An 11,510-nucleotide genomic window follows, 5' to 3' on the forward strand; every position below is an offset into this window, starting at 1 on the left:
TTTATATGGAGAAAGTTAGTGAGTTTCCAGGTCAGTTTTAGAGAAGTTAAGTTTGAAATTTTTATGAGCCATTTAAGTGAGTAGATATCTAAGGAGCAATTGGATGAAGAATTCAGAATTAGATCAAGTTTTAGATGCTGAATCTATAAATTGTCTTTCAGTAATTTTTTTTACCAAATAAATTTTTATTGTATTTTTTCTTTTATTATTTTTAAATATTTTATTTATTTTTAGAGAGAGGGGAAGGGAGAAAGAGAGGGAGAGAGACATCAATATGTGGTTGCCTCTCGTGCACCCTAAACTGGGGACCTGACCTGCAACCTAGGCATGTGCCTTAACTGGGAATCAAACCAGCCAGCGACGCTTTGGTTCACAAGCCAGTGCTCAATCCACTGAGCCACACCAGACAGGGCTTTATTATATTTTTTCCATTAACATTTAGTCCCCTTAAACCAACCCCCCACAATCACCACACTGTTGTCCTTGTCCATGAAGTTTCAGTTTTCTCATCTTTGAACGAAATTAACTAATATTGCCTTTTCATAATTATTTTAATTAAAATATGAATAACTGTAAACTATGAACTAAAGGTACTAAAACTTTCCTTTGGAGCATGAAACTGAAAACAGATACAAAAAAAATCAACTTTCTAAAACCAACTTTATGTAATCAGGGAAGGGTAGGAAAGAAGTAAGGAAGTAAAGGATGCAGGATGAGGACTTAATAATGTATATAATCAGGGTGGAAGTATGAAGGACTCAGTTTGATAGTTGCAGTAGAGAAGATTGATAGCTACTTAAAGATAAAAGACAAGGGGATTTTCCTTTAATTCAAAAACTGAGAAACACGGGGATGAGTTGCATTCTAGAAAACATCTAACGTTCAAATATCTCAAAATCAGCAGTAGGAAAAATGTGAACCTTGGTCTTAGTCCTCTTCTATACTCATCAATCACCTTCATACAAGTGGAAAGGAAACTAAACCAAGGGAACCCTTGATTTTCTAGTAGTCTTGAAGATTTTCTTTCTTTCTTTCTGCCCTCTTACTCTTGCCTATATTTTGCACATGGATAGAACTCTAAAATATCAAATTAACAGGAGTTAAAGCTTTATTTTTATGTATTCCTGTGTTATATAAAATTCCACCTAATTAATTTTACTTAAGTTTCTTCTTCAGTGGCTCTCCCTACACATCTTCTTCAAAGAGAAGAGGAGAATAAATTTCTCCTGAATCTGCTTGGTCTTCACTCCATAAACAACAGGGTTTAGAGCAGGAGGAACAGCCACATAGAGATTGGCAAGTAGGATGAGCATGTTTCGAGGAACACTGTGCCCAAAGCGATGAGCAAGGATAGAGAAGAAGGCAGGTGTATAAAACATGAGGATAACACAAACATGAGAGCCACAGGTGCTGAGGGCCTTTTGGCGGGCACCCTGGGATGAGAGGTGAAAGACAGCACGGAGGATGAAGGTATAGGAAACAGCAATAAAGATCACATCTGAGATGACAGTCATGAGAGGCACAGAAAATCCATACCAGATGTTGATGGAGATGTCAGCAGAGGAAAGCCTAGCAACCCCTATATGCTCACAGTATGTGTGTGGGATGATACGTGTCCTGCAGAAGGGTAAGCGTTTCAGCAGAAAAACATCTGGCAGGATAACAGAGAAGCTCCTCACAACAATGCTCACCAGAAGCTTGATGATCACATGTGGAGTCAGGATGGTGGTATATCTCAATGGGAAGCAGATGGCCACATAGCGATCAAATGCCATGACCAATAAAATGGCTGAATCCACCACAAAGCTGAAGTGGAGAAAGAACATCTGGGTGAGACAACCAGAGAAGGTTATTTCCTGGGAGCCAAGCCAGAAGTTACTGAGTAGTTTGGGCACTGTGGCAGTGGACAAGACAAGGTCTGTGGTAGCCAGCATAGACAGGAAGAAGAACATGGGTTCATGGAGGCTGTGCTCAACTGCAATGAGGTAGAGGAGGATGCAATTGCCCACAAGAGCCACAACATAGATGGCACAAAAGGGAATCCCAATCCATATGTGGAACTTTTCCAGGCCAGGTATTCCAACAAGGATAAAGGAATTGGGGTTGTAACAGCTCAGGTTATACATGGCCTCTTCAGTATGGGATCCGCTGGTTTTTGAGCCCTGAGGACAAATCAGCTGTCAGAATGGGCTATGAAAGACAACAATCCTACTCTGGTACTGCACATGGTTGAGGACTGCAACTGTTACATTCAGGGTACCCTCATGCAAACACCTCCTATCCCCTAAGTGACCTGAAACCTATAGAATTGGCCTTTCATTTCTGTATATATTATGTATTTCTTAACAAACCATACAAAATGGTAATTTTTATAGGTAAGCAAGTTCATGTGATCAAACCTAAGTAACTGTGTCCCTGTCTTAATGCAGATTATGTAGAATAGGCCCCGGATCAAAATTTTAAAATATGTATGAAGAGAAGAAAGGGGTGTGTGTGAGGGAGGGGAGGAGTGAGAGAAAGAGAGATTAAAAATATTAAATGGGAAGTAACTGACTTTTATATAGAAAATACTATAGTTCAAACAATGGATTTGATAAAATAAGCTGAAGATTTCAATAAAGCAGTAGAAAAAATAATAAAAAGGGAAGGAAAATGAAAGGACAGAATCCAGTGCTATGGGTGGTATGGGAGCTTTTCTTTTTTCTTTTTCTTTTTTTCATATGAACAGGTTTAATGTAACATGGAATGTAAAAGATTAGAACTGTTAATAACATATTTCATACCTACTGCAGTTTAAAAGAAATAAATAAAATCAAAACAGGATTGTGATCAGAATAATATTCAATAGTACTCTTATAATTACACTAAATAGAAAAGCTTCCTTCAGCATTTTAAGAATGGAACAAATATAATATACATTTTTAAATATTCCACTCAATTTTGTAATCTATTTTTCATAAAAATGTTCCTCAGAAGAGGCTTCAGACACTCATGAAAAAATGAGAATTCAGGTTAGAATTACATAATATATGCCATGATTTGCTAATTCATTGTTAAAAAGTACCTTATATTTGCTCTTAGGTACTTTGAATAAGTATTATATTTCCCATATTTGATGGGTGGTACTTTACCTACATTAGAATTATACAAACTCACAGATGTACATTTAAACTGTTTTACTTTGAATCTTGTCACATTTCTAAGTTAACTTTCATTTCTGTTTTAAAAGGCTGACCAGGTTATTTGTTGGTATGGTAGTAGGATCAACAAATGTTGAAATGTACTACATTTAGTTATATATCTAATGTACCCAATTTCAAGTAATATGTGGGAAATGATGCAACCTTAATTTGTATTTAGATGTTTCTTTGAGTCAAAAATATTAATTTTATGAATGATAAGAAAGTCTTATTCGTTGTATGCTTTTTTAAAAATGAGCAGTACAGATAACAAATATATAACTCCTATACTGTGACTACCAAGAAATTAAGCCAAACTTTAGAAAATTACAATGCAAGAAAAGATTCAAGTTAAAAATATATTCTTTTGCTTAAAAATCATCCTGTTTTAACTTTCATTTGTAACTTAAATTCACAAATGTCCCACCCATCCACAGTAATCTTCTAAATGTCATTGTATTTCTTGTATTACAATGTTCTCTCAAGCCAGTATTTGTGGAGGTCACTGGGTTGCAGCAAACTACTTCAATTCTAGAGTAGAAGGGTATATAGCACTGTCACATTAGCTCCTTCAACAACTTTCTTAAAAGATTTTTACTTTAGAAACCTCTGACTCATGTAGTTTTCTTCAGATACTGTATATCCAAACTTTTTGTAGAAACCAACATTTTGTTGTAGACATTCAAAGGTAACCTTATAACAGTTCATTTTCTTACTTAGCAAAGTAATGGTGGATAACATCAGTTTGCCAACTGCTTTCCTCTGCATTCATCACTAATAACATCTATCTCCCTCTCTTAGCCCAGGAATGGATGAATTCATGTTCTCTTATCAGAGTTGCTGTAGCAACAATCTGTCCTAAAGTCACATCTTTCACAACTGTAACGTAATATTCCCCGGATTTCTTCATGTGCTCAAAAGATTTCATAAATTGTTCAGGACTGATAACTCCAGTCTCTGTCAGGTGACCTACTTTAAATAAACCTCTATTTACATCAGCAGTACAAAGAGGCCTCAAAACCAAACCTTCTCCAGGATGTGTTGGGGAAATGGCTGGAGAAAATGTAGCTGTATTCTGGCTCCAGTCCACTTCTTGAGGAGTGTTGGGTCAAACATAGGAGTTTCAAGTTCATCTTTGCAGTAAGGTCTGTAGAGGCCTTGCAGTCGGCACTCATCTCCGGGACCCACGGACTCTCACCCGCTCGGGTGCACAATTCTGGATCCAGATCCTGCTTTGGCACCAGACGCCCCTCCTCCACCTTCCGGGCCACAGTCGCTATCGCCTCTGCTGCCGTCCAGTCATGGCAGAGCCAATGCCCCCACCCCGCCCCCGCCCGCTTACGTAGGGCCTCAACAATATGGGAGCTTTTTACACACAATATTAAAATACAGTTCAGGTTAGGATAGATGCTTACTGGGATGTGAATTTAATAAGAGAATGCATCTACCAGAAAATTCACAGGGACAGAGAGCGACATTCCCCTGACTAACGTGGAGAGCAGTGAGCCCAGAGGATGATTTATGGCTTCAGGGGCAATGTTGGAGAAGCTCTGTTTCCTAACAATTTAAAGGGAAGATTGCTCTACCCATTGGTCACACAGACAATGTCTCAATAACAGATATTAGCCAATGTGATTTAGCTTAGGCAAAGTCAAGCAGAGCAGATTCTCACCTCATAGAGATAAAATAAAAAATAATAAAGATGTGCCCAATGTTTTCATTTGTAGTCTGTAATACTTGGAATCCATCTTTAGGAATCTCTAGCTTTGCACAAAATAGACCCTACCTTCGGAGGTGCCCTTTGCATTGAAAATATCCTTTGAGATCTAATTCCATTGTGTAATCTATTTTAGAAGTACTTTTGAGAAGTGAATCAGTAACAATGATACCAGGACAGAAGCAATGAAGAATCCCAGCACAATTTGAGCCATCCTCAGATCGTTTTGGAGGGGGTTAGTTCTTAGCCTCCCCAACGTATTTACAAAGTCATTGAAAAAGCCTTTAGGAAAAGGAAGTAGATTTTGTGGAGAAGTCCTAACAGCTCTGCATTATTGCACTGGCAGGAATCTGCAGTTTTGTGCATAAAAGGGGAACACTGGATCGAGACATAGACTGTGTGGTATCTTTGCCAGAACCCCAAAGGTCAACATAGTGAGTTTCTCTCATTTAGAGAACGCTTTTGTCATTGCCAGAGTGCTTAGTTAGCCAAAGTGAATGAAGCATCTCACTAGGAGGAATGTAACGAGCTCCCACTGTCCAGAGGCAGTCCTCACCCCACCCCGAACCCTTTCCCCATGTCCGTAAGCATGAATAGTTTGATACAGAATAAACTCCTACAGGCACTAAGCTTGTTAGAGTAATGATAAGAGTTAATGAAATCCTCCTTAAAAGAATAGTGATGTCATCACCTATGGCATGAAAAGCAGGTAGACTGAGAAAGCCCCAAAACATCTCTATAATTTAGGCTAGATTGCAACTCTGTCTCTTGGAGCACAGACTCACTGCCTCCTGACAAGAAGCACATTTCCTCAGGATCACTGAGAATAAATATAAAGGGGAGAAGATAAACCCCATATTATTAAAACTACAAAGGGGGTTGTCAAAGGAAAATATCCTGCTACCTCAGTCAAAACCTATTTTGACCTCAGTTCTTCTATCCCCAAACCTCTCCTTTTCTGTTGAATTCTCTGCTATATTGATGGTCACTTTAGTTGGTCTATACTTTAAGTCAATAGTTTTCTGCCAGGATCTGTCAACTTATTATGAAATCATTTCTGTCCAAAGGACTCCTTCCTCCAGAGTCACATTTTCAAGGGCACAGACCCAACTTGGCCATAGTAAATGCAAGGCTACCTTATTTGATGAATTGCAGAGCCAGTGTAGAGTTTTCCTTTTCCCTGATTGACTGTAGTTTTTAACTCACCAAACTTTGTCCTCTCTCTCTTGTTTTACAGGAGTAGTGAGAACTATCTATTTAAAAGGAAACAAGTAACATTTTTGGCTGGGAGAAGTTCTGTAAGAGGTGAAATGAAGGCATTTATGTAGTTTCTTGTATTCCTAGGAGATAGGTCATATGCGGTCCTCCATTTCCCATTCCCTAACAGGAGATGAAATCAACCATATTAACTCCTTTCCCTTGAGATGGAATGGAACATGGTGGTTTCAGTAGGCTGTGGCTATTGGGTCCCAAGGAGATTCAATCTACATGATTCAGATAGTCCATTGAGGCAAATTCTCAGAGGCCTAAGTATGTCCTTGTATTTGAGGTATTCTTTAATTATTAGTCTCTTTGCATAAACTTGCACCAATACTGAAAAGTACAATTAAACATTTCTATAGTCTTGACATTGGAAAGTAAGACCTTTAATTTTACTTCAAAAATTTCTTAGCCATTATTTACACTTCGCCTTGCCACGCAAGTTTTACAAACATTTCTCAATTTACACACACACACACACACACATTTTTTTTGCATTAATCAATATATTACTTGATATGTATATAATACTGTATAGTTATATTATAAATATATGCTTACATTAATGTAACCTTTTAATTTTTTTAATAATTGGTTAAAACACTTAGTTGAAAAAATATATACTCCTACATATTTATTGCAACTTTATTTATAACAGCCAAGATATGGAAAACAACTTCTGAGACCTTCAACAGCTAAACTTAATGGGTAGCTGGCAGGTAGTGGCATGTCTCAGGGTGCCTTGGGTATTTCGCTGACTTACTCCAGGCCTAGTACTGGTGGCAGCAGGCCTTGTCACACAGCATGACCCTACCTACATGCAGCCAGGCGCAGCACAGTCAGCTACCAATCATGGTTCACTTTGTATCTCCTAACAGGTAGCCCAAGGCTGGTCACAGGCAGTGCTTAACATTGATCTGCAACAGAATCTCTGAAGAGGCTCTAGAAACACCATACCCAGTGGCTGGCTTCAGACCACAACAGAGCCTGACATTATTAGCTTCACAAGTGACTTGTAAGACAGAATGGAAGAAATAACATACATTTAAATGAGATTCCAGAAAGAGAAGAAAAGGAAACAATATATTTTGAAAAATATTTAAAGTGATATTAGCCAAGAAAGTCCTAATTTTATTTTATTTTTTACATTTTTTAAATAAAACAAGTTTTAAAATATAGTCTAGTCAATGTAACAAAATTTGGTAGAGAAATATATGGATGATTAAACAATAATAGCAAAAAAGGGTAAAAAATATATGTTTAAGAACAAAATATGCAGTCATTGCTTGCTTTAAAGTATCACATTTTTAAGAAAATCTTATATTGAAGCTGTTTTCTAACAGATATTATAAGAAGAAATTAATGGCATGCTGACCCAAACAGAAAGAACAATAATTACAAAGTTTCAAAAGAAAAAAATATTGCAGAGAAAGGTCCTGGGCTTGAAGCTACACAGGAGCTGAATCCAGCCCCACCACTTAGCTAGCTGTATGACCTTTCTCATGTGTAAAATTGGAGTAATACTTTGTCTCTCATTCATGGTCATACATACTTAAAATAATGGTTAAATAGTTTATTTAAATTAACTTAGTAAAGTAGCCACTATATTTTAGATCTTTGATGAATTTCCTGCCCCCAATTTTGCACTGTTTGATGGGGGCATTCTCTTTTTTCTCTTTTTCTTTTTTCAAGTATTTCTCATCACATCCAATATTTAACTCTAGTAATCTTTTAAACAAATGAATTTTTAGTTCTATAATGAGTAGTAGATTGAAATCTGTTGCTTGGAAACTGGGAATGGATATCATTCATATAGAAACTAATTGCTGATGAAAGTTTGAAATAGAGTACATTTAAAAAAACTTGACCCCTTCTTAGCAAATCAAGATACAGATTATCAGTATGATCTGTTAAAATGCATCATCATGTGTTAACCTGATTTAATACTAATTCCTTCAATAGTTATTACCACCTGCAGTGTGCTATGCACTTGTTACAAAGAATATAATTTGTAACAAAAGAAATAGTCCTGTACTTTGATTGTAAGAAATCTAATGGCAAATCTAAGTGGTTACAAAATTTTATCATGTTCCCAAATATAGTTTTTCAAGGTCCTAATTTTATGAAAGACATAAACCTAACTAGAATAAATGCAAAGAAACTCACACTCAAGCATACCATAATCAATGTTCTGGGAAAACTTCAACAGCAATCAGAAGAAAAAACACAATAAAACTAGAATGATTATTGACTCTTTATTGACATCTAATTAGAGACTACGAAGGTCAGTGGCATTTTAAGCAATGACATTTTAAGCAAAAAGTTTAAACTAAAAAGATTTTATAGTCCACAATTCTGTTTACAATGAAAATATTCTTAAAAAGGGCAAAATAAAGAGGTTTTTTTTTTTTTTTTGCTAAGTGAAAACTATAACAATTTCAGCCAACGGGTCAGAAGAAGGAAATGGAAATGTTCTGTTTAAAATTTTTTATACTGTATCTAAAGTAATATAATATTATTTGAAGGTAGATAGAAATAAGGAGATTAAGATATTTCTGTACTCAGCAGTGCAAAATGGCATGAATTTCTTAATGAAAGGAAAGACCCAAGGCTTCTGAGACATCTTTGAGAGCACAGATGCCAACTGCAATGTTTCACCAGTTCATTCTAGTTGTCCTAGACTATATTAAACCCCAAAAGCATACATGTGTTCCACATTAAATACAAATATTATAAAATTGAATAAGTTGGTTAAAGATGGCCTCTTGGCATAATGTCATGTTTGGCAGCAGGATAGTTAACATTTACTTATTTGCTGTGAGGGGTTTCCCCCCATACCTTGAAGACATGGGGGGTGGTCTCTCTGCCAAGGGAGACTTGGATAAAAGTCTCCTGCATTTTTATAAATGTGGGGGCCAGAGTTACTGAATGGAGCCATAAATCTCAACAGTCACCACATCAGGAAAATATGTCTCATAGCTATGAGGATCTACCTCTGAGAGCCAGGAAGCTTTTTCCTTATGTTTCTATATGAATCCCCTTATCTAGTCTAAGGCATTATTATTCAGGAACAACAGCACTGGCCATAGCAAGCTGACCTAACCTGAAGTTTTCTGGGGGAGGTGAGGCAACATCAGCACAGTCAGGGCAAATGTACAAGGAATATAATCCCAGGGGCACATGTGGTCCCCCAGAAACAATGTGTGAAACAATGTGTACAACAATGTGAGGGCACCCCAAACAGGTTATGAACCAATCAGACAGCAGGTTAACAGAGCTCCCAACATGGCTTCTGCCCTGGGGTTCCCAGACCAGATGAAATAATTCAATTTAGTCCATGGTTTCTGAACTGCCACAGGCAGTCTGTTTCTCTAGGGTATAAGTGTTTTAGCCTGGCGAGTGTGGGTGACATCTGTGTGGAAAGTGCAGGAGCGAATCCACCCCCTCTCATCTCATCGCTGAGCTGCCAGATTGTGAACTCAAAGTCAGTCTGAAGCCAAAGTGCTCACAGCAGCTTGGAAAGGCAGCACCATGGGTGTTTATTCAGGAGGAGGGGAAGGCTTTCAGGAGCAGCTCTGAAAGATCTGAAAGCTCAATAATGCCACCTGTTTTAACCAGGGTTTTAACTTTCCTTTTTTCCTGTTCTTGTTATCAGTATGTCCCATTTGGTAATGAACTTCACATTTTTTAATCCCTTATTCTCTTCTAGAACTTGCAGTCCAGAAGGATTGTATGCAAGAGAGAAAAGCATTTATACAGAAAAGAAAAAAAAAACATTTTTAGACAAGTTAATTGGAAAGACACAACATGTTTAAGAGTTGGTTAGCACAAAAATGTTATCTCCCATCCCTGCTACTTAGTAGTCACTTTAATCCCTTATCTAATGAAACTTTAGAAGGGGTTGGAAAGGTTGTAAGGCCCTTGTCAGGTCTCCCATGAAGTTGGAGATGTCAAAACTTTAAAAATAACATGCAGTTGAAGGAACAGGGCAGAAAACCTGATTACACATGGGTTCAAATGACAAGTGACCTTTTGGGGAATCATTGCCTTGAGACCCCAGATTGCTGACCTGAGCTGTGCAGTGCAGGCCGGGGTTGTCTTGTCCTTCCCCATCAGCTGAATAAGCCTGTCCTTTAATGTCCATTAAAATGCTCAGTTTCTCTTGTGGTTTGGCTGTGATTTGAAGCATGGAGAGCCTGTATTACATCCCCAGATTGAGCCCATTGACTGTAGCTTGGGGTGCAAATCCAGCACATTATCAAATTCAATATGCCCTGGAAACCTGAACAAGAAAGGCCTGGTTAGTGTGACTCGGGTCACTGGAATGCATAAATATCGAGGCCAAATGCAAAGGAAGTACCAACTGAAGTCAGGATACAATGAAATCCTCTGATGGGACAAGACACTCGATGTGAGGCAGGATGCTCTACCTGCCAAGAATATACCTGCCCTTTGGTTTGGGGAATCTGTCCCTGGGCAGTGATTTTAGCCTGGGGCAGAATCAGAGATGGGCAGCCTTTTTATGCTATTTCAGCATGTTTCCACCACAGTGGCAGTCCATGTGTCTAAATCCAATCTGAGTGTCCAGGTTTTCAAGGACCATTCTCTCAGGAATGAGGTGATTGGTCCCAGATCGTTTGCTCTTGAGCAGAGGACACTAGCCTCCACATTTAGTTGACAAGCATGGTCTTCTCAATGATTATATTTCCTCACCAAGCATAGGGGCCTCTCTTATAAGACTCACATAGGTAACAAAAGACTTATTAGGAGCAAAACTGACTTTTAACTCAATACATCTTCTCCACGGGGGCCTTGTTTTCCATGCCACTCCGAGGTTCTCTGGAGGCCAAAAGAGCCAGGCCAACAGCAATAGCCAGGCAATCAGGTATGCTTACAGTCCTCCACATGTTCCAGGAAAATGTCCCTCTGTAGCACCTTCCATCATGGCTTGGGGGCAAAGGCCAGCAAAGGTACATGGATGTTATATCATACTAATATCCTCAGCAGTGGGGGCTACCACAATAGCGCTTTTAGGGTCCCAAAGGCAAGGACCTAGGTGGTGACAAAGATTCTTTCCCTGATCAAGCTTTTAGTCAGGCTCCTCTGAACTTTCTTGTCACTGAGCCATGACTTTTAGGATTCTCGTGTTTGTATCTGTATTGTGCACTTGTGAAAATTTCCCAACCTCAATCTGATCACTTTCAACATCTCATTACTCTGACCTGCATTCAACAAAAATTCAGTTGGGTCATTTCAGCAAAGAATTACTTTACCTCTTAGTGATTTTTCACTCACTAACCTCTAACTCTGCTCCTTGGCTACAAACCCCTTTTCCTTACCATATTCAAAGTTAA

General features: G+C 38.2%; 1 protein-coding gene and 1 pseudogene across 1 annotated transcript; both read right to left on the bottom strand.

Annotated features, from left to right (window-relative positions):
* Window positions 1-1,172: 1,172 nt before the first annotated feature.
* On the bottom strand, window positions 1,173-2,126 carry LOC150018297 (olfactory receptor 52H1-like). Its single transcript, XM_090267287.1, has one exon. It carries the CDS (start codon window positions 2,124-2,126, stop codon window positions 1,173-1,175), a length of 954 nt encoding a protein of 317 aa, XP_090123413.1.
* A 1,647-nt stretch (window positions 2,127-3,773) lies between these two features.
* LOC150018298 (glucosamine 6-phosphate N-acetyltransferase pseudogene) lies at window positions 3,774-4,327 on the bottom strand (annotated as a pseudogene).
* Between the last annotated feature and the right edge of the window lie 7,183 nt (window positions 4,328-11,510).

This window comes from Furipterus horrens, unplaced genomic scaffold (genome assembly GCF_987537825.1).
Source record: "Furipterus horrens unplaced genomic scaffold, mFurHor1.1.pri manual_scaffold_2, whole genome shotgun sequence".
Lineage (NCBI taxonomy): Eukaryota > Metazoa > Chordata > Mammalia > Chiroptera > Furipteridae > Furipterus > Furipterus horrens.